This window comes from Manis javanica, chromosome 10 (genome assembly GCF_040802235.1).
Source record: "Manis javanica isolate MJ-LG chromosome 10, MJ_LKY, whole genome shotgun sequence".
NCBI lineage: Eukaryota > Metazoa > Chordata > Mammalia > Pholidota > Manidae > Manis > Manis javanica.
Genome location: NC_133165.1, coordinates 110321057 through 110344631, shown reverse-complemented (window position 1 = coordinate 110344631; position 23575 = coordinate 110321057). Strand labels below are relative to the sequence as shown.

Here is a 23575-nt window from a genome sequence, read left to right as displayed (position 1 = left end):
GGGTTATGATTAGTATTAAAAGAATTGTGGTGAGAATCAGGTTATATACTCATTGGAAAGCCCTACATAGATGCTAGTTATCATTAGGCTTCCTAATAAAGTACCATCTCAGTGTCACGACACCAAAAAATTGCATTTGTTATTTTAAATGACTGAAAGAAACTCCCAAGGCAATACTGCTCTTCAAAGTTTGTTTAAATTGAGAGCTTGTGAATGTCCCCAGCTCCTCAGGCCCACTTAAGACGACTATAAGCTAAGCTCCGCCTCCGAATCCTCTAGGCCACGCCCCCTTCATCCTCAAACCCCCTGCTTCGTAGGGCCCTTCAACATTGATTGACATTTTTATTCACCAATAAGAAGTGAAATGCTCGTCAACGTCCGGTGAAGCGGCAGGACTTCCTTGCTGTTGCTAGGACACTCTTGTTTCCCTCCTTGACAACCCTGGCTGGGGTGTGCTAGCTGCGGCCCTGGCTCCGGCCCCCGCGGGAGCAGGTGAGGCCCCGGGGCGCGGCGGGCAGCCGGGCGGGGAGGGCCGGCCCGAAGCGGGGCCGGGAGGCAACGTGGGGCGGGCAGGGCCTCGCCCACCGCGGAGGCCCCACCTCAGTCTCCCGCCTGCTGTTCCCAGGTCCTCCCAACCCCCATCCACATCTTCTGAGACCTGCGGACTCGGTCGTGACAGATTCGCCGTCGCGACTCCGCAAGCTGCTCCTTCCACCTCCCCGAGGCCTAGTCCCTCTTCGCGCTCCCTCATTCTTCCCGACCCGACCCCCCTCAGCTTTTGAGAAGTAATTCCCCTCTGGCGGCTGGGCCGATGGTCGCAGCCGACTCGACCCAGACCGCCTGCCTTGGACAGTGGGTGACGCGCTGATACTCCAAACTGCTCATTTCCCTCTTCAGACCTGTTCTCCATCAACGAGAAGTTGGGTTGAATGATCTCTAAGGCATCTTCGACTCTGACATTCAAGGATATGATTCTCTGATACAACTGTAGGCTTCCCCGAGGAGGTGCTCCCCATGGGAGGTGTCGGATGTAGTGAAAAGAACTTGGCAAACCTAATTTGGACTCCCAGTGTAGGAACCCAACAAGTTACCTAACCACCCCGATCTCCAGTCTGAGTATATATAAAGTCGGGATACTACAGGGCGTCTCTTGGGAAATTCTGAGGATATTGTGAGCTGAAGCATAGAGTCCAGTCTAGCGTAGATTCCATATTTGTTACTTTACTTACTTTGACTCTTACTTGCCCACATTTTCCATCTCTGAGAGTTGGTGTCACCAGTGCTTTTAGTGTCACCTGTCATTTCTCCATTTGATCCTCAAATCCAGCTCTCCAGCTCTGCTCTTCCTCCTGGGCTTCTATGTTTAGGGATACTTTGGAGTGGGAGTGGGGATGAGGGTAGAGTTTGATATATTGATGTTACGGTTTCCCTTCTCTCCCTGACAATCGGTAATTCAGTGTTACCTACTGATGAGACATGTCCACGTGCATATCTCAGCAGCAACTTAAACTCAATCTGTCCATCCATTCTACCTGACTTCCTCTCTCTCAATGGCATCACCATCCTCCTCGAGCACCATCCATCACTCTGCCATGCCCACTCAGGCACATGTCCGTGTGCTTTGATTCTGGCTCTGCCAGATCTCACATCCTCTCCATTCCTGAAGCCACCATCCTGGTTCAAGTCTTCAATGCCCATCACGTGGGCCATCGCTGTAGCTTCCTAACAGGCTCTCCTGTTAACCCAGCCCACCAAAACAGGTTGTGCCTAAAAACACAAACATGTCACCCATCCCCAAGGGACCTCCAAAGGCTTCTCATTCCCCACTTAAAGCATCCACCCTTTTAAGCCTTGGTTTTCGGGCCATTCTACACTTCCACAGCCCAAGCCCACCTAGCCTTTTCTCCTGGGACTTTCCCAGAAAACATCTTGAGCTTTCTGCTTTGATGTTGCTGTGTTTGTTCATCCCTTGGCCACAAAGGTCTCCCTCACTTTGTCCCCTTGTCAGGATGCCCACTCACCTTTTAAGGCCTGACTCAAATGCTGCCTCTGCCACCAAGCTATTCTTGCTGTCCTCTCCCCTGCCCCTCTAGAAGTCTCCTCTCCTTGGGCATGTCTTGTGGTACATACTGCCTTGTGCCATGAACCATAGTTAGTTTCTTGCATATGTGTATTGGTCGCCCACATCATAATGTAAGCTCCTTGAAAGCAGAGACTGTCTCTTGCTTAGAGTTGAGTAGTTGAAAAAACATAATCTTGAAGTCATATATACCATATTGAATCTTAGCGCCATTTATTAGCTGGGTAGAAAGTCACTTTTCTCAGCCTGCATGGTCATCAGGAAAGCAGAGATAATAGTGCCTGTCTGATAGAGGTACTGGGGCGAGGGGAGGAGTCAGTGAGATCCTGGATGTAGAACACCCATCCTGTTGACTTGTTCAAGGTCAGTGCTCAATAAATATTGTTGAATGGATTTGATATGCCCTCTCCCTTCCCAGAGGGCAAATGAAAGATGATTTAATCACAATTTAGATGTTTGTTGGGCTCCAGCCACGTGCTGACACTGGCCGTGGTGCTCTGAGGCACAGGATAGTAACAGATGAGATTCTTCCGCCCCAGGTGATTGTCTGAATTCACCACGCCTGCTAGGTCGTGACTGGTTGTGACATGGCACCAGTAATTAGCAGTAGTGAATGATTTTAAAAAACAAAGAACTCAGTCCTAAGTCTACCTTATTTCTGTAATAATGGCATTTTTAGTCCCTCACGTTCAGATCTGTTCTCTCGAGTGGGAACGGTGGTGGGGTGGGAGGGAGACCGCGTAACCCACTGTCTGTAGTAAGCATCTGTTCTCGTGTAGAGCTAATAGCTGCAATGGTTATGACTTTTTGTTTTACTTTGTATCTTGACAAAATGTTTGGGATTTCATCCAGATTTGGATATGTCAGTGAGGGTGTATCCATGTGAGTCAGTGTTATTTATTATATCGTGTTATACATAAAGAAAATGTCTTGATCTCATTCTTACTCTTGATTTCTTTCTCTCCCTCCCTCTTTCTTTCCCGGCCTACCCCTGGCTTAAGGCACATCAAAAGTTTTCACTGGATCTCAGTAAAATGAGCAATATTAAGGACAATGTTAAAAAAACAAAACAAAACTCCTTTGTGTGCTTTGCGTACATGTATGACAGGTAACTATCTTTTCTTGAGGACTGTCCTTTTTTCTGCAATTGTCTCCCCCTTACTATTAAAACTTTCTCTGATAGCATGTGATATGCTTTCTAATGCTCTTAGCAAAATGTAAAAACGGCAACCCTGTGTTTACTGTCCCCTTTTCAAACTGCTCTGTGAAATCTGGATCTTCCATGTTGTCCCCTGACCTCACCACTGGTGCCCGGGGCGAGTGCCCGCAAACCCGTAGGCTCCGTGCCCCTCACTTTGCCGGCTTTGCTGTTTCTGGGAAGGCAGAGCATAAACATATGAGGGAAAGACAGGAGGGTGACCAAGCTGCTCGAGTGTGTATCCCTGATGTGGCTGGAAGTGGGAGGTGTGCCTGGACGGGCGGCTGAACCGGTGGATGCTGACAATGGAAGTTATTTGTGTTTCCGTCTTGTCTCCTACTTGCTTCTGAAGGGGAGAGAGCACAGAAGGTAGAATTAGAAGAATAGAGGTGCGTTCGGATGCTGGCTTTGTCGTTGCTCGCTGTGTACCTGTGGGCCAGCCCAAAACCTCTCTGAGCCCCAGGTGTCTTATTGGATCTGGGAGTGGATGCTGCCTCCACAGGTGGTTATGGGGTGAAATGAGCCAGTGAAAACCCAGAATAACCACACCCACCCCTGTCCCAGCCTGACCCCAACTATGTTTTCCTTTGACTTTTCCGTCTTCCAGTACTAACATGGTGCTTTACACAGAGTGGGAACTCAGTCAATATTGGGCTGTTTGGCTGAACGTTTGGATGTATATGAGGAAGAATGTTGCTGTTCCCATTCCTATTGCTCCAGGAACAAGAGCCGCCATTTGCTGTGAGGTTGCATCTATTTTTTGCCCCAATTTCCAGATGAGAAAACTGAGGATTGAGAGGTAAACACTTGTCAAAGATGTGAGTTCAGACTCGCCTGTGGAGACTGCCCTCACAACCACCACCCATCTCTGAGTGTGTCTCCCCATCTCTCGGGTGCTTGGCAGCAGTCAAAGGTGGCAAGCATGGTCCACAGCCGAGCGTGTTCCATCGCTGAGTGGCTGGAGGAGCCCCCAGGGGCTGGCGGACACTTTTGGCCTATTTCCCAGAATCCATTCATTGTTCTCCATCTCTCCCACATCCACTCACCCTCCTAAGGATTCTTCCTAAATGCTTCAGAAGGAAAATAATAAATGGTGACTGAGGTCAGCGTCACAAAAGAGCAGAGACAGGGAGACAGGGGGCCCTAGCTTTGACAAGGCGGTAAGGGAAAGAGCTTCATCTGTGCCCCCTGTTGCCTCAGAGAGGCCGCGTATCAGACATAGGCCCGGCTGTGCGGAGCCTGTAGAGGGGCGCTTGGGTGAGGGGGGTCGGGGCAGAGGAGAGAGCAAGGCTGCACCTGGCTTTGCACGTCAGGACGCGCTCGGAACAGTTGGAGCTTTGATACCCAGCAGATTCAGGTACCCTGGCCGTGAACACACTTACATTATTAAAGAGCTCTCTTTCAGGCCTGATGAGACTTCTTTCTGGCCTGGAGCTGTCAGGCACATGCTCTCTTGCATGGAGGATTGATAAGGTTATTAAAACTTCTAGTTCTATTTTTGGTAACATTCTGTCGGCAGGGTTTTTTAATCATGACTAAATGACTGTGGCTGTACTATGATACAGCATCATAAAAAATTCTCCTACCTTTCTGTATTTGGAAATACATCATCTCTAACTATTCCTGTTTATTCTGTCTCATCACCCCTCTTGGGTCCCCAGAAGCACATGTAATGGTGAGGAAAAGCTGTTTATATTTGTGGTCCTTAGTAAACGTGGTTGAATCATGTTGACCAAGTTCTGGCTAATAATAGTGTGGTAGTAAGAGCAGTGTGGTGACCACAGTGCACAGAGCTTTACAATTCCAGAATCTCACATACATGTAACTGGTGCTTGCAACAGCTGTCTGAGCATAGAGGGGTTATCCCATTTCACAGACGAGGAAACCAAGGCCCAGGTTAAATTATTTGCCCAAGGCTCCAAGGAAGAGAGCAGGATTCACTTCAGTTACAGATCTGGTGGTCGAGCCCAGTACCCCTCCACACGGTCCTGCACCTTCTCTACTCTACAAGGTGATGCGCCCCCCCGACACACACACAAAACTGCCCCAGTGGCCTTTCCCACTTTTTGCTGGAGAATGGCCTCTGGTCATACTTCTGAAGCCCTGTTTCATCAGGATTCCCTAGGCTGAAGCGGAATCCCAGCAGCTGTCCCAGACCCTGGCCTCCCCCAGGGCAGGCATGTGCACAGTTGCCTCTGAATTCCCTTCCAGGCCACTCCTTGCTGGCACTATTTAGCCTTGAGGATGAATCAAATAGAATTGAAATAGTTAGGTGCAAGATGCCTAAGCAGCTGCTTTGGCATTTTAAGTTGTTCCCACTTGAAAATATTGGGAGGTAAACACACCTGAAAGCCCTTATCCATTGATCATCGGTGCAGCCACCACCGCTGCGCACCTTGATAGTGTGGAGGAGGAGGCAATCATGTGGCTTTACTGAAGGTAGGAGGGCACGATGGAATTGGAGAAGGGCCTCACATCAATGAGCAAAGACAGAATGATTCACTGGATTTTGTGAAATAAGAAACATGAGCAGAAGTACAATGAGATTGTGCCTGGGAACTTGCCAGCCCATATGTGGAGACAAACAAAAGCTGCTGATATCTGAGTGTTGTAAAGGCTCAGAATTGATGAGATAAGAGGAGCTGTCTGTCCACTAGGAAGTCAGAAAATACCAGTGTCGTGGGATGGTGGAGTTGGTGCCAGGCTTTCAGCCTTGTTCAAGGGAGCCCACCACATTGAGTGGTGCTGAGGGTTTCGGAAGCATCAGAGAGTGGGATACATCGAGAGCACGGACCAGAAAAAGTATACAGAAAGCTCAATCCTTGGCTAAACAAGGGTCAGGTTAGCAGTAGAATAGTAGTCACCAAATGGGAGGATCAAGAGTTCAAGTCGGGATCTCCGAGTTGAACTAGCATCAGACACCGGAGCTGAGTTTCATAGGTGCCTACTGTGTGTCTGTGTGGCAAAGAGACCTTCGGAGGAGGTGTTAGGAGTGTTCATGCCGGAGACTGAGTCTGGACTCAAACTCCAGCTCTGCTGCCTGTGAGCTGAGTGACCCCAGGCCTCCGTTTGAGCAAGATCTAACTCATGGGGCTGTTGCAGCAATGCACTAAGTGCACACGGAGCCCTAGAACAGTGGCTCACACCCAGGATACCTGATAAACACCACCTGGCATTACCTGCCTGTTAGTTACTATGCAGGCATCTTCAGAGTTTGGTGGCTGTGCCATGAGTGTAAATTTATTTAGAAATGTGACAGAAGCTGCAATAACATTATTTGGCTGTATTTGTCCAATATTGATTATTAAAAAGGGTTTAACAACATGCTAGTTTGCATTAATTTGTATTAGTACTTCTGAGATAAAAAGTCCTGTGAATTATAGGATAAATTGAATTGTAGGATAAAGAGAAACACCAGGATTTCCAGCAATTTAGGCTTCAGGATCATCTCTTCAGGGAAAGTCCCATCTGTTATTAGATAACTAGATTTGGAAAGAAAAACAATCCATACATATGTGTGAGGCTTTCTAACTGTCCGGTGATACCTGTACGTATCTCTCATCTGATGTCCCTGGAGCCTCAGGGCAGGAATGACAGTACTGAGTGCCGTGTGCCTGGCGCTGTGTCAGCTGCTTTACATACCTGGTCTCATTTGGTTCTTCTAACAGCCCAGTGAGAGATGTGATTACCCCTTGTGGTACTGAGGAGGAATCTGAGGCCCACAGCCACAGAGGTGGTGAGCCATAGAACTAGCACTAAAGCCCAGGCCTCACAACGCCTGAGCCAGTGAGCCCAGGCAGTGTGGCCGAAAGGGAGTGGGCAGGAAGACCTGGGGTGTCTGTGTGCCCAGGAGGGCATGGCACCACTGTTCCCATTCCTTCCACAGATCGGGGACTTCAGAAGAAAGCACTTGTTTGCCCATAAGCCTGGCATTACTGAGCGTGACCTGGCATTTAACTTCCTAACCACGTCTTCTCTAAATACAGACCATTTACATAGCAGGCACGCAGAGAAGCTGCATTTATTCGTCCATTGCCAGCTCAAGGCCTGTCTTCGGCCTGGCCCGCAGTCAGTATTTGTCTTGATAATGACAGTGTGGGCATGCGGCTTCCTACCAGCATGTTCTTAACCACCGCGTCCCAGCATCTCGTGGTGACTCATCCTCCCGTCTGCAGACTTGCTGGCCACTTGGAAGAGGATGCGGAGGAGTAAAGACGGGGAGGTGTCAAATTGTTAGTGAGACATTTCTAATTTGTGATATATGATTTTAAAGCCAACTCTTTTCTCCTGGTTTTTCCTGTTTTCCACAGCACCCCTTGGGGAAAGACATCTTCTGTTCCCACCAAGTTGGCAGGGCCTGCTTCCTAAATCTCCTGGGTGTGTCTTAATTGCTGGTCCCAGCAGCCCCAGAAAGCCCCACTCTCTCCTGCAGTGGTCACAGTGGAAGGACCATGGGAGAAACAGAAGGGAAGAAGGATGAGGCTGATTATAAACGACTGCAGACCTTCCCTCTGGTCAGGGTAAGCTGGCAGGGCCCACACAGCTGTGGGGAGAGGTGGGATGGCTGCTCCCTGCAGGACAACAGTGGGGAGAAGTTAAGAAGGACTCTGCTAGCTCAGATTTAGAGATCTGGGGGTCTACAGTAATTCATTCATTCATTCACTCATTCAACAAGTATCTATGTAGGCCACCTACTGTGTATCCGGCACTGTTCTGGGCACTGTGGATACACTAGTGAACAAGACGAACGAAGGCCTGGCCCACATGAAAGACAGGTTTAGGGAACATAGCTTCAGGTCTTAAATGCGGTGTAAGGGGCTAGAGTGTAGAGGTCAGCTCCTGGAAAGGTTGCTCTGGTCAGAGACCCGAGTAAAGTTAGGGAGCAAGCCTTGCAAAGGTCTGGGAAAGAACATTCTGAGCACGGGAAGTGGCAAGCCCCAAAAGCCTAAGGCAGGAATAAGACCAGCATGTTGGAGGAAAAGAAAGAAGTTGGAACAGAGGGCTGAGAGGGCTGTCAAGACCTGAGGGCCACAGGGAGAGCAGGGCCAGACCTCCCTTGCCCGGCTGTGGTGAGGAATCAGGTTCTATCCTGAGTCAGATGACAGTGGAAGGTTTTAAGCAGAGGAATAAGGTGATCTGTTTTAGGATTTTCAAAGATCACCAAGCAGGTATTGTAAGGAGAATGGATTTCCCAGCGGGGAAGTGAGGAGGCCAGTGAGGATGCTGTTGCAGAGGCCCCGAGAGGGGGTGGCTGAGTCCGGGTCACAGAGTGGAGGGGGGCATGGTCAGGTTCAGGACCCATCTTGAAGGTCGAGGCCCTAGAAGTCACTGGTGCGTTGGCTGTTGGGTGTGAGGGAAAGAGAGTCAAAGGTGATTCTGAGTGTTGGTTTTTTTCCTAAATATGGGAGCGAAAATGGTGTCAGTTACCAAGAGAGGGAAGATGAAGAAAGAATAAGCTTGTGGGGAAATCAAGAGTTATTTATCTTCCAGACATCTGAGTGAGGCTGTTCAGCAGACAATTGGAGGCAGATGTCTGGAGCCCAAAAAAGAGGTTCTAGCTGGGGTGACAGTGGGGCACTGGCCTCATATAGTAGATGTTTAAATCCACAGAACAGTAGGGGATCCCCTAGCAAGTAGAGAGCTGGAGAGGAGGAGGGGTAGAGACAAAGCCCAGGACCTCCAGCAATTGGAAGGAGGAGGGGAGTCCCGCAAAGTGACTTGCGAAAGAGCAGCCAGAGAGGCCGGAAAAAATACCAAGAGCCACTCTTCAGGCTCTTGGAGTGAGACCCAGCTGTGCTTTGAGGCTGCTCGTAAACCACTTCCATTGCCAGCGTTCCCTCCTGCCTGGGCCACCCTCTTCCCAATGCCCATCAGCTGGAATGCGGCACTGATGAAGCTCCCTGCGCTTGCGGAGGCACCTGCGAGTTAGGCCCATGTGTCTCGGTTCCAGCCCCTTTGCCCCAACGGCACATCCTGAGCCAGGAGATGGGTCACCATTCTGAGGGCCGCCTAGGGCTGGGCCGGGACAGCCCCCGATGTCTGTGCCTTAAGCTCGGGGCAGAGGCGAGCCCCAAAGGCTAGGGTGCTGGCTGAGCCTCTCTCTGTTTGCCCCCCGCCCTGTCTCTAGCACTCAGACATGCCTGAGGAGATGCGGGTGGAGACCATGGAGCTGTGTGTCACGGCCTGTGAGAAGTTCTCCAACAACAACGAGGTACTGCCTCTGGTGACCCCCATGGGGGAGCTGAGAGCCCGGTCCCCACAGCCAGCTCCAGGGAGGCCTTTCCTTGGAACTAGTCACAGGCTGGGGAAGGCCAGTGAGGGAAGAGGCTGGTGCTGTCTCTGGGCACAGACCTGATGGTCACCCCCAGCCCTAGAGGAAGAAAAGCCCAAGGGGTCTCTGGGATGCCCCTGCCCAGGTGGGCTGCTGAATGGGGAACCTTTCCCCTTGGCTCCATCCCAGGGGAGAACAGGCCCGCCCAGGCATCCATTCATGTATCCATTCATCCATTCCAAAAGACGTGAAACTCCATCTCTGTGCCAGGCACTGTTCTAGATGCGGGGGATATGGGCAGGGATATCATTTACCAGTCTGGCCCAAGTTCAAACCCTGTCTCCAGCGCGTCTAGCTCTTTAACCTTGGACAAGCCATCTCTCATCTCTGAGCCCCAGTTTCCTAGTCTTAAGGGGTGTGGGTGCTACATCCTCCACTGGGCATTGTGAGGATGTATGGGCTGAGCTGAGGCGGGCGAGAGCCCAGTGTGTGGTGGGGCACAGCAGGTTCCTGAGCGTGGTGGGCTAACCCCTCAAAGGCTGGGTCCTCGGCCCTTCCCTAGACTCCGTCTTGAAAGAGCAAGTATAGGAAAGAGTGGGGGCTGTTGCCACAGCTGAGGGAAGCAGTCCAGCTTTTTGAGAAACCCCCAAACCCGTTAGGGAGAAGTTTTTCTGTTCCCTGAAGATAAACCTGATGCCTCATAGTGACAGCATAACCCTGTACCGCCTGCGGAGCACTCTCAGGTAAATTACCTCTTTTAGCCCTGAGAGCGGCCCCCAGACACTAATGCTAAGAGGCAGAGCCAGAACACAACCCGGGGCTCTGTGTCCAGACCCAGTGCCTGCTCGTCCGCCTTCCCCGGTGTCCTAACTGGTGAGGTAATGTCTGCCTTTCTGTCCCTTGTAATAGCCCCTGGCAGGAGGTGGCCTGTGTAGAGACCCTTTCTGAAGGTTCCATGAGCCGGAGGAAACAGTAATAGGACAACAGGCTTTTCTCTTGCCAAGACTCCTTCCCAGAGAGGGGGTCGCCTCGCGCACCCTCCCCACAGACTTCCTCTCTGGTGAGCATCTCTTTGTTCCAGAGTGCCGCCAAGATGATCAAAGAGACGATGGACAAGAAGTTCGGCTCCTCCTGGCATGTGGTGATCGGTGAAGGCTTTGGGTTTGAGATCACTCATGAGGTGAAGAACCTCCTGTACCTGTACTTCGGGGGCACCCTGGCTGTGTGTGTCTGGAAGTGCTCCTGACACCGTCCCCCGCCTGTGCTCCTGTGCCCTGCAGGGCCTCTTCCGCCATTCATCTGGGATGGGAGCAGCCCTGGCACGTCCTGCTTTGTGAAAGGAGAGCCTGGGGTCTTTTCTTTTGTCCTTGTGAACCCTTCCTGAGCCACGCCAAGCGTGTGCATCTGTTGACATCTCTCTCCCAGCTCCCAGCCAGTGCCCTCTGAGTCCCAGAGTTCTCAGGGGGCAGCAGGCAGCAGTCTCATGCGGGAGAGGGGTGGAGAGATGTGACAGGGTAGGAGTAGGGTGGGAGATGGAGAACCCCCAGCCCCACCCCTCCCGGGCTGCTGTCCCCTTGCATTCCCGGAGCCCCGGCCCTCCCACCCCCAGCACCTCTGGCAGGTGTCCACTGTCCTCATCTTTGCCAGCCATTGAGGATGGCCCCAAGAAGGAGCCTCACCTCTCAAGGGACACTCGCAGCTTCTCCCCCTGCCTTCTGGAGAAGTGGCGACCCCCCTCCAGAAGCCCCTTCCCCAGCCCAAAAAACCACTGCGCCTTGCTGGACCCACAGCTCCGCAGCCCCTGCTTTGGCATGAGAACCAAGCAGCCTCCCTCCCCCCGCCCCATCCTCCCTCCCTGGCCGCTAGGCCCCCTGAACCCTTCACACTGCCTCCACCCCTGCAGTTGGCACCCAGTGGCTGAGGGTGTGGGAACTGCTGCTGCTGAGCAGTTGGTTGAAGCGTCACTGAGCCTCCGGTGAGACGCCTGGGCCAGGAGCGCACTCACCATGAGGCCTGTTCAGCAGGGAAACCTGGCCTGCCAGTTATTTATCATCAGGGACCGCATGCTAATTTGTACTTCTTATCTCTGCTGGGTTTTCTATATTCTTTTTGAGTGTGGGGAGAAGAGTTTTAGTAGAAGGGTGAATCCTATTTTACACAGCGGTCTTATTTATATAAATGTCTTGGTTTTTACAATTAAAATGACCAAAAACTGACCTTGATCTACAGCTTCTTGAGGTTAAGGGAAGATGTGCTCAGTATCCTCAGGCCCTGGTGGGGCCCAGGAGCCTAGAGAGGTGAACCATCGAGGCCACTGGGAACCCTGTGCCTAGGCCCAAGCCCTCCTGGCCTGGCTCTGCCCCTCACCATTCTGTCCTGGGTAGGGGTGAGTGCAGGTGGGCGGGGCCACATGGACACCGATGGAGGCAGCCTTAGTGGCAAGACTGAGCTACTGTAAAGATGTTTGCAGTCTCAAATAATGTAGTTCAGTTCAAAGATATTTATTCAACATCTCTTGAGTGCCAGGTCCCAGGAATGGGGATACAAAGATAGAAAAGACACAGACCCTCCCTTCAGTGAGCTCATAGTCTATTGCAGAGGAATACTTGAACCCAATTCTTTCAACTGGATGTGAAAAGTGACGTGATAAAAGATGGGACAGGGCATTCTGGGAGGAAGGACCTCACGCCCAGCGTAGGGAGTAGGGGGGGCCTCTGGTGGGTGAGGCCTGAAAGCCAACTCTTCAAGGGAGAATGGGATTTCACCTGGGGTTGGGGCAGTGTGGGGTGATCCTCCAGGCCAAGGGACGGTGGGACTAAATGCACAGGGGCAGAGGAGACTTGAGGGCAAGGGGACCAAACTGTGGCACCGTGAAGCCCTTTCAGCTCAGGGGCCTCGTCCCTGGTTCTGAGTCTCCAACCTGGAAGTGCTGGGTCAGGACAGAGCTGGGCAGCCTGTGCTTTCCCCCGACCTACCTTCCCCACCCCCATGGGGGCCTTGGCCCCCAGCCCAGTCACACCTTCTGAGGCTGAGCATCCCCTTGTAATGAGATCTGTCAACAGATCTGCTGGACGGAATTGCATCAGGCAACTGCGGCCTGAAGAGCAGCGCAGCTGGGCAGAGAGACCCATGCAGCAGGCTCCCCCATGGCTAGGCAGGCACTTGCTGAGTGGTGGCAGTGCTGGGGCCGAGCTGAGTGCAGCAGCGCAGGTGGGAAAGCGCAGGGCTGTCCATCTGGCTCTAACCGGGCAGTGGTCCTGGCCTTCTGGGATGTGTGGGGACAGGCAGAGAAGGGCAGCTCCTGGATCTGGAGCCTGCGCTGGCCCAAGCCCTGTGCCACCCTGGGGCTGCCGGAGAGAGCGGTGAGCTCCCAGATGGGAGTGAAAGGAGGGGGCATTGAGACCTGGAATAGCGACGGCTCATGAACTGCCCGCGTAGTGTCTGCTCCCTCCTCTGCTGTGCTGCATACAGGTGCCAAAACACGAGGCTGTGCAGCCCACAACCGAGACAGTGTGGGAGGAAGTTGGGAGTGCGGGCTCTGAGGTCCACCAGTCTGGCCCAGACCCAGCCCTGCTCTTCTAATTTTGCTGTGCCTGAGTAGCTTTGTCTGCAGAATGGGGATAAAAAGCACCAGCCTTCTGAGGTCGTTGAGTCTTGGGCCGGCTGTGTTCACTGTCCTTACTGTGCCCCTCGGGCCTGCTCCTCCTCTCCCCCCTGCAGATGGGATGCCGACACCCAGTTCGCTCAGGACAGGGTGGAAATGGAGAGACTGGGCTTGTAAGGTGCGGCCCTGGCAGGCATGCAGTACAGTCGGGCTGCTTCTGCCCACTGCCGCAGACTCCCTCGCCACTCGCCTCCCCGCTCCTGCTCCCAGAGAGTGGTGTGGTCCCTGTTGGGCCAGGTGAGGTGGCCGGGGACCTTAGCAGCTGTGTTTCCCAGGGATTTCTCCTCTTGTCCTCAGTGGTTTTATTTCCCTCCACTCCCGGAGGCTGGTGCCAGCCATTGTCACCCTGACCCTCCTCACAGGGCCCTCGCTGCTCATGGCCAGTGACTCACCAAGCATTTGTGGACATGGGCTGCAAAGGAGAGGGATGTGGTGGTGAGGGACTCATCATCCTTGGCAGTCTGCAGAGGCAGAGACCCAGGGATGGAAAAGCAGGCACCTTGCAGTAGTCTGCTAGGAGAGGGAGGGTGGGGTTCAGGGGAAGATGGGGTTCAGAGAAGGGAGCACCTCTCCCTGCCCTGGAGGTCTCACGGGGAGGCAGCCTTGAACTAGGCCTTGGCGTTTTCCAGGGGAGCGGTGAGATGGGGTGGTTGCAGGCAGAAGACTCCATGGCTGAGGGAGCAACAGTATGTGCAGAAAACAGTGGTACCAGGAAGCTGGTGAGAAGTTCAGGGAAGTGGGGTACTTGGGCATGGGGTTCATGGAAGAAGAGAGTGGCTGAAGGTGCAGGCTTAGCTGGGGCTGAGAAGGAGGCAGTTTCCGTCTATTGGTGTCCCTTATGGGGCAGATACTGGGCTCCCTCCTTTATGACACCGATGTCCTGTGTCCTCAGCAGACCTCCTGCGTGGTAGTCATTGTCCCCATTTACGAATGAAGAAACCGAGGCTGGGAGAAGTAGAGCTCTTGCCCAGGGCCCAGCTGGGAAGCCTCTCTGGCCAACTGACCCCGGACCCGCCAGCCCTTGCGGTCCTTGCTCATCGGGGCACAGGCTGTGCTCACAGGCCTGCTGCTGCCATCCACCCCGCACAGAGCTGGTGTCCGCAGGGCCCTCGGTGCCTCAGGGCGCACAGCTCCTGGGTGCTCCGTCCAGTTGTCCTCAGGCCTCCACCTCGCCCTCTGCTGGACCACAGCGGCCTGAGGCCTTCACTGAGCAGAGGGCTGACTGCGGGCAGCCGCCGCCCTGCCCTGGTCGCCCCACTGCCATCTGTGTGTCAACCACTAACCCCTTGGTCCCCTCTGCTGGGCCCAGCTGGAGTCAATGGGGAAATCTGCAGCCTTGTGTGGAGGCCGAGTCACAGACCCCGACCTGCAGGGCCCAGTCCCTCTGCCGGGGAGAGCAGTGAGTGTGGGCCAGACGGGAGAGACAGTAACGTCGGTGCCCCCTCGGGCACGGAGGCGGTCAGTGGGAGAAGGCAAAGGGCGAGGACTCGGCGGGCCGCGGCGCGGAGGCAGAGGGCGCGCTGCCACGCGGGCCGCCTTTGAAGCTCTCTGGGGGCCTGCAGAGAAGTGTTCTGGTGCGTGTTTAGTGTTGTCTTGGAAGTGACGCCGAGAAGCGCCCATCCCGCTTCACCTACTTCCTGGCCCTCTGGCGAACGGGAGGGCTGTCTCCTTGGGCTGTGGGTTCCCACCCCAGACCAGTGCCTCCCACCTCCCCCAGCCAGAGGGCCTGAGCTGAGAAGCAGGGCTTCTAGCTCCTTCCGAAGAGGGGGCAGGCAGCATCCGGTTCTGGCCTTCAGAGCCCGCCCCCACACTGGGGAGGGGACTGTTAAAAGTTTAGCCCCAAGCCACCACCCTGTTCTATTTTCCTTTTGTTCTCCTCATCTCATATTTAAAGCAACCACCTCCCTCTGCCAGCTGCTGTCTTCAATCCCTGAAGGGCAGGGGGAGGGGCTGGAATGAGAGCAAGCCTGAGAGGCGCAAGATCTGAATTAGTATTAATAGGCCCAAACCATTGGTGTCCCCAGCGTGCCAGGCACCACACTGGACATGTTCTGATCTCTACCCCATATAATCATCACAGCCACGCCATGAGGAGAAGCTGTCAGTAGCCCCCTTTTCTCAGATGAGGCATGAGGCACAGAGAGGTTAAGTTAAGTCACACAGCAATTAAGTGGCAGAACCAGGATCCACCACAGGCCTGTGACACCAGAGTTCTGGCTCTTAACCCTCTCCAGTGGTCTGCCTGCCAGCTGGGACAAGCCAGTTTGCTCCTCAGATCTGTCTCTTGGCTAAAAAATAAGGTTCACAGCTTCTGCCCTGCCCCCTTCCCCAGGTTACTATAGGGCACTAGGGAGATGGTGGCCGTGAACATGAAAGTTCTTTAGATTTGGAAGGGCTCATCAAGGGTGTGGGTCAGGGCCAGTCTGGAGAGCCGTCCCCCATCCTCCGGCCTGCAGGCTTCTATGGGCATCGGCCCTGCAGGGCCAGAGCATGAATGGCAGCGTGACCACACCCACACAGGTGCGCACAGGCACACACACATGCACTCACACATTCAGTTCACCAGGGCCCCAAACTGCTGGGACTAGACCCATCCTTCCATCTGGAGCCAGGAAAGAATCTCAGTGCAAGTGCTTGTGAGGACTTTGTGGAGTCCAGGCAACTCTCCAAGCTGTGTCTGTACTTGCAGCCTCAAAATGGCCCAGTGAAGTAGGCCGGGCAGGTTCTATGGGGATCCTACACCCCAACGGTGGCGAAATGGCTTCATAGAGAACGTGTGATGTGCCAGCAATGAGGACTGGCCTTGGGCTAGGTTTCTCCCCTGCACACCAATAGCTTCAGAGACGTGAAGAGAGTGACAGCAGCTCCCCCTGGATGCCTTCCCAGTGCACCCCCTGGGCCCCTTCTAGACAGTTGCTTGGTGTCTCCATCGTGCCATATCTTCTGTTATGGTATCTACACCTGCTACATCTTACTGACTTAATGTCAGGCACTGGGTCTTATCCCTGTAGTTCAGGGCCTGATTATGTATTGAAGATTCATCATGACAAGTAAATGAGTGAATGACGGATGGATGGATGGATGGATGGATGGATGGATGGGTGATAATTGGATGGGTAATAGATGGATGACAGATGGGCGATGGATGGATGGATGGATGACGGATGGATGGATGGATGGATGGATGGATGGATGGATGGATGGATGATGGATGGATGGATGGATGGATGGATGGATGGATGATGGATGGATGGATGGATGGATGGATGGATGGATGAATGGGCGATGGATAGGTGATGGATGACTATGGATGGATGGGGAGTGGGTGAAGGATGAGTGGAAAAGCCTCCAGGAAGCTTAGAGCAACAGGGCCCGTAAGGCAGGCACATCAGCAACAAGTGGGTCAGGAGCTGAGCCTTGTCCCTTGACTTGTGATGCCCTCTGCTAAATTTCCAGGCCCCTCCGGTCTGTTTGTTATTCCCCTTTGACCTGGCTCCTCAGGTGAAAACCCAGGAGCAGCTGGAGGCACTCTTGAGGGTGGGAGAGCGCTGCTAAAGAGCAGCAAAGCAGGAGGGGCATGTCAGCTTTGCAGCCAGACCTGAGTTCTGACCCTGGCCCCACCACTTGCCAGTCTGACCTTGAGTGAGTCCCTTATCTCCTGAGCCCCATTCTCCTCACATATAAAATGGGACAAAGTCGTTGCTCCATTACCCAGAGGCCATTGGGAGGATTGAGTATGGAGCAGCAGTTGGAAGGGGTCATGGGTGAGCTACTGTTGTTAAAGCCTCTGCCAGAGGACAGTCATTGGCAAGTGACATCAGCTCAGTCCCTGGACCTGTGAAGGCTGCTTTCAGCCTAACCTGCTGTCCTGGTGACCTTTCCAGGACATCACTCAGCAACTATTAAATGAACTCTGGTGAGGTGTCCCACTGTGGTCCCTACCCTCAGGGACCCAGTCTGAATGGGCTTCCTGTAGACCACTGTGCATGCAGAGCCACTAGTCAGCCAGTGGATGCTCAGGGGATGCGTGTTCTGAGCAGGAGCCCCTGCAATGCCACCTCTGAAACCTCCCCTGATCGCCCTGCTGGGCAGAGCCTCCCCCTTGAACACTTAGAGTCTGGAACACTTACAGGAGCCCAGGGGCCTTGCATTATGTATCCACCCATGGGACTTAGCACAGGGCTGCGTACACACTTAGTGCTCAATAAGTGTTTATTGAGTAAATGTCCTTGTCATCCATTGGTTCATTTGTCAAATCATTTGGCACATTCTTTGTGGGTTCTGCTGGGACTGGGGATGCAGGACAGGGTGACATGTTTGTCACCCTTGACAAGCTTGCAGTTCGGTACACACGGGAGCCAGTGGGGACAGCTCTCTGTGCAAAGTGCCATCGGGGCGGGGGAGCGCCCGGCAGGACACAGAGACTGGAGGAAGGACATTGAACTGGACCTCGAAGTGAACTGGACTAGACCTGGACTTCAACATGAGGGGAAATGACTGAAGCAGAGCTCGGAGAGCGTGCAAGCCCTGAAGACGGAAGCTGCCGTCTCAAAACCAAGGACCTCAGCCCAGCAGGTGTGTGCAGAGTGCGGGGTCGGAGACAAGGGGAGATGGCTCTGGAGAGGTGGCCCTTGGTTTCTCCCTCTTCGTGGGCCTCCTTACACAGACGTGTCACAGGGCACCCCCCCCCACCCCGCCCATGGTGACCTGCAGCTCGGGAGCCCCTCGAGGCACCTGGACAGAAGCCTGGGGGCTTTGGGAGCTGCAGGACTTCAACAGTGGCAAGGATTCTGTGGAGGAGGCCACCCAACTAAGGCCGGGGGCTGCAGCACTCCAGGTGGGCAAAGCCAAATGGGCCAGCTCTCTGCCCACCCCCTTATAACGCCGAGGGAGAGGGACAAGCTTTTGTGTGTCACCCCAAAGAGAACTTCTTGCCAACCAGTGCCCGATGGTAAGAGTCCAGCAGCCTGGACTCCTGCGTGATGCTGTGCCCCCTGGCTGGAGACCGAGCCTTCTCCGCCTCCTGGTGGGGCCTGCACAGCTCAGGGGCTCAGGAACTCCAGGATGCGGCTGGTTCCTCTCTCCCAGACTCCCTCCTCTCCTCTCTCTTCTGTCCCCCTCATGGAACGCTGCATGTGCAGATGGGCCCTGGAGTGGAGCGGCCAGTCCCTGCCATGAAGCAGCGTTCCCTACCTATCATGCCCTCGGCTCCAGCCCAGTGAGTGTGAATGCTGATCTGGGGCTGGGGTGCCAGGGAAAGGCCTTGACACCCAGACTGCTCAGGAGGGCTCCATGAACCGGGACTGGAAGGGATTTCCAGAGGCCCAGGGAGGGGAGGAGGGGTCAGGGCATCACAGTTGGAAGAGCAGTGGGTGGGAAGGGGCAGAGCTGGAGCCGGGGCTGGGTGGGGCGCACACAAGTCATCCAACCAGCAGCAGGGAGCCACGGAGGGCTGCTGGCAGGATGGCCATGCCATAGAGCCAGGAACCAAGGCCTTTTCTCAGCCCAGAGGGCTAAGGGGAGACAGCCCAGAGCCGGTAACCTGCTCTGCTAGTCAAGGATGGAGCTGGGCTGTGAGCTGCCCTGCAGGCACAGGAGAACAGGGCCTCCTGTCCCAGCTCCCTGCTCCCATCCCCCTCACCCAGCAGTACCAGAGGGGCAATGCTGCCCCTCAGCTTACCCCCCACCAGCTGGTTCCCGCCCGCCCCCCCCAGCCTCACCTGCCTCCCAGCAGGGTCCACCTACCTGGGCATCCAGGGCCAGGGAGACCAAGCCAAGTCGGCAGGGCTGCCAAACCAGACCTCTGGGGCACCTACCCCACCTGGCAGCACTTCCACATCTACCAGGATGAGCTGATTCCAGCATGACCCGCTGGGCCCTCCTCCATCATGGCCTTGGGTATGGCTGGCATGCCCTGCCCCACACTCCCATCCAACCCTCCCCTCCCGGATCCCATCTCCACCTTGCAGCCTGGATGTCTGGGGGAACCCAGCCTTAGCTAACCATAATGCACCCTAACAATAGCAGGCCTTCTTCAAACCCAAGAGGTGGGGACCTGGGTAGGGCCCTCTCAGCTCTGCCACCAGCCAGCTGTGTGTCCCCAGGCTGGTCCTCCCATCTCTGGGCCCACCTCCTCTTTACCCAAGGGACCCTTTCGTGGTGCACCTTTCAGCCAACTCTCCAGATGGTAGTCCTCCAACCCGGCTCGCTCCCTGTCCTATGTCCCTGTCTCCAAGGTGAGGGGCTTCTCTTAGGCAAGGAGCCCTCTGGAAGGCTGGTTCCACTGTGGCTGGCGGTTCGGGGCGACCTCTTGTGGCCACATGTGGGCATAACAAGGCTGACCAGTGACAGCCGGCCAGGGTCCACACCAGGGCGCTGGGAGGGCGGGCTGGGTTCTGACCTTTGACACCCAGTGGGCCACAGGCCACCTCTTCAGGTTCATTAGGCCCAAGTGAGAAAGGTGTGGCGACTCTGAGTCAGACGGTCCTAACTTCTTTCTGCTCTTCATTTATTGAGCACGTCCTATGTGCCCTGCTTCTGTGGGTAGTGAGGCAACAAGCTACCAGGGAGGGCAGGTTGCCACCCTCACTGAGTCATGGCCCAGCCAGGCCCAAGAGCCCCCCTTCCCGCTCTCCTGTAACCCCACGTTCCCTCTTGTAGGCCTGCTGCTCAGCAGTCTCTACCTTGAGGGCTGCCGTAGGGCGGAGGTGCCAGGGCTCAGGACCCGGCCTGGGGGGACAGCTGGACCTGGCAGACCACGGCCCTCCACACCCCGCACACACTCTGCTGCCACTTCTTCCAGGGGTTCTTACAAGGGCCCCCACATGGTCCCCCAAGCCTCAGCACCTCAGCACCTCCCTCCAAGCTGGGGCGCCTCCTCTGGGAGGTCATTTCAGTTCTGACTCTCACTTTACCCTCCAGGGAAGGGTTTGAATTCATGGAATCTGATTGGGAAGCTTTTTATAAAATAAGGGTCCTTTCCAAATGATTTCATTCATCTGTGGAGTATAACAATAAAGCAAAAACTGAAGGAACAAAACAACAGCAGACTCAACCGTAGGATGGACTAGAGGTTACCAAAGGGAAAGGAGTTGGGGAGGGTGGGTGGGAAGGGAGGGATAAGGGGTTAAGGGGTATTATGATGAGCACACATAATGTAGGGGGCGCACGGGGAAGGCCGTATAGCACAGAGAAGACAAGTAGTGACTCTATAACATCTTACTACACTGATGGACAGTGACTGTAATGGGGTATGTGGGGGGGACTTGATAATAGTGGGGAATATAGTGATCACAATGTTGTTCATGTGAAACCTGAGCATAAGATCATATATCAATGATACCTTAATAAAAATAAACCAATAAGGGTCCTTTATTATGCCCGGATCCTAATGGGTGGGCAGGTTTCCTCAAGCTCAGCCTGACCCTGGATTTCCGTTTCCCCACCCCAACTTGCCAGGGACAAATTTTCCCCCAGGAGCTTGGCTCAGTGCCTGGGGCCACTGAGGGTAGAAAGGGCATGGCTTTGAGTCAGACCCTCTGGCCTCACCATTCACTAGATGCTCACCTCCGGCAAGCCACTTAGTTTCTCCTATCCTAGCTTCCTTTAGGTGATGATCAGCCTACATCTCATGTTTCAGGGATTTAAGTTAAGCTAATAGGTGTTAACAAAGTGTCTAGCGCCTGGCTAGCAGGCACTAAATAAATACAGGTTTCTTTCCTTTCCCTCTCTTCTGGAGCAGAATCTTCAATTTGTGCAGGGGGCCCCCAGCCCCGGGCTGAAGGGTGATGATGTCAAGGAGACTTGGGGTGTCACTACTAACAGAAAACTGCCAAACCTTTTTCATGTCCATAGGTGAGTGGGCCCACCTCACTGGGGCTCCCAGCCTGGGAGCAGGGGAATTGAGAGCCCTCCTCAGCCTGAACTACCCCCAAGGCCTTCCCTGCCCCCACATTGTCCCCCCACAGCCACTGCCTTCCAGTCCTCTTCCCTGGGCATCCTGTGTCCAGAGTGGACCCCAGTTGTGGCCCTCTGGACTCCATCCACTCAGTCAATGAGATGCAGCCTCATGCACTGGCCCTGCACAGCCCCTGGAGATGGTCCAGCAGCAAGGCAGGAAGGCCAGCTGAGTTAGAGCAAACCCCTCATCAGCTCTGGTGAAGGCCACGGGAAAGGGGTGTCCACTGGGCATCCCCTTCATTGCCCGCCATGGTCCCTGCGCCTCTCCTCAGACCTCTAGGACAGTCACTGGTCAAAGGGAAAGAGAGACATGCTTTGGCATCAGAAAGCCCTGGTTTTGTTAGAAATTGGGACAAATCACATGTCTGAGCCTGTTTTCTCATTTGTAAAATGGAGACGATGTCTACCAAGGATGGTTGTTACTCATTCATTCAACCAGTATTTATCGGGCACCCACTAGGTCCCTGGCTCTATGCTAGGCACTGGGGTATGACATGACCAAAACAGGTTAAAATGCCCGCGTTCAGAGAGCTTACTTTCAGGGGGAGACGGACCAACAGTAAACAACCACAGATAAGTGAAACGTGGGGTGTGGGTGACCTATGGCGGAAACAAGCAGGGGAGGGGATTGGAGGGAGGGCCGCGTGAGAAGAGCCAAAGGCCACACTGGGCAGAAGGGAGAAGTCGCCCCACTGCCATCCCAGGGAGAGCTCCAGGCAGAGGTTCAGGTGGGACGGAAGGTCATGCAGGCGGCAAGCAAGGCAGGGCCGGCCAGGCACGGCCTCTCCCCGCCCATCAGAAGATGAGCCCCTTACTGACAGGCCACGTGGGTCCTGCTCCCTGGGAAGCCCAGAGCCTGTTTAGCCGAATTAACCGATGTCCACGTCCTTTCCTGGGAGAATGTAGAGGCCCAGAAAGGAATCGTGAGGGCACCAAGCTCCTTCCCCAAGCCTCAAGTTGGGGCACAGGTGGGACCAGGGCCAGGTCTGCCAACAGTCCCCCCCACCTTTTCATGCTGAGCCTATCAGCCACTGCTGTCCCTCCCTGGATGGCCATTTCCACATCACTGGGGTGGGCGTGGGCTGCCTGGCACTGCTGAGCCAAGCTGTGCCCCCTTTCCCGGCTGCCCTCTCGGGGGGAAGCGAACGTGGACAGCTGCACCCGGGTCCAAAGGATTCCTGCCTGCTCAACTTCATTACCGTGGCTGCCCTGGACTTCCCTGAGGGTGAGATGTGTATGCTGGGTAGCTGGCCAAGCCAGCTGTCCTTATCTGGGGTGGGGTGGGGTGGGGGGAGGAGCAGAAGCAGAATCCTTTGTTCAGACAACTTTGCCCAGGGAACCCCAGTATGTGGAACAGATAGTATGGAACAGCTCTAGTTACAGGGACGACTGGGGAAGCAGGGCCTGAGTCCCTCCGCAGATCTCAAGGAACACTTAGCAGACTGCTTGTCCAGGCAGACCTCCTCATCCAGTCCAGGCCAGTGGGGCTCAAAGAGCTCCCAGCTCCAAGCAGCTGTCAGCCTAGCTGGCAACGAGGCCTGCCGCCTCCAAGCCGTCCTCCGGTGCTCAGCGGGTGGGCCTATGGGCGCAGCCTCCCCATCGCTGAGAACCCACTGGCCTCCCCCCTACAGCCTCACAGGGCCTTCCATGGCCTGAGCATTTCCAGGATGACTGGCTGCGAGAGTCCCTCTCTCTTGCCTCCATGTCCTAGGGAGTCCCTTCTCCCCTCGGGCCACCCGAACTTCCCCAGGGCAAAGGCCTCACTGACGCCTTCCCCTCCTCCCGCCTTGTCTCCCACCCCTGGAACTTGGACCAGCCCCATTAGGAGAGGTTCCAAAAGCTAGACAATGACATTGCCCTGCTATACCCGGACCATAGCCAGGGGTGAGGCCAGGCCAGCAGGGCTCTCGAGGGAGCACATGTGCATGTTTTGTGTGTGTGTGTCTTGATGTGTCTCTGTGCGTCTGAGTGTGTCTGGGTCTCTAAGGTGTGTGTGTCTCTTGTGCGTGTCTGTGTTGGGGCGTCTGTGTGTGTCTCAGTGAGTGTCTGGAGGTGAACAGTGTCAAGAAGAAAGGCTGAGAATATGCACTTCTTCAAACTGCCTGGCCTTCACGCTTGGGTCATCTGCAACACAGACCTGACCACGGTCTGTAGGGCAAGCACTGTACATCTGTTTTATATCTGAACATTTTCATGCAATTTACCTTGTGCCTAGATAATTATCAAAAAAATACCCTGTACCATCAATTTCTATTATGTATGTACAATCTGTAAAATGTAACTATGAACATCATGACCTATATCCTTGGTTAGAAAGCATCTATCACCTTGCGGTAAGGTTCTCCTGGTACAGCGCTTTTCTACAGAAGGACTGTTTCCCCGGCAGCTGTCCGAAACCCGGGC

General features: G+C 54.4%; 1 protein-coding gene across 1 annotated transcript; it reads left to right on the top strand.

Annotated features, from left to right (window-relative positions):
- Window positions 1-376: 376 nt before the first annotated feature.
- Window positions 377-11765, top strand: DNAL4 (dynein axonemal light chain 4). Its single transcript, XM_017664074.3, has 4 exons — window positions 377-492; window positions 7589-7798; window positions 9406-9489; window positions 10631-11765. Exons 2-4 carry the CDS (start codon window positions 7730-7732, stop codon window positions 10793-10795), a joined length of 318 nt encoding a protein of 105 aa, XP_017519563.1. The 5' UTR covers window positions 377-492; window positions 7589-7729; the 3' UTR covers window positions 10796-11765.
- The last annotated feature ends 11810 nt before the right edge of the window (window positions 11766-23575 follow it).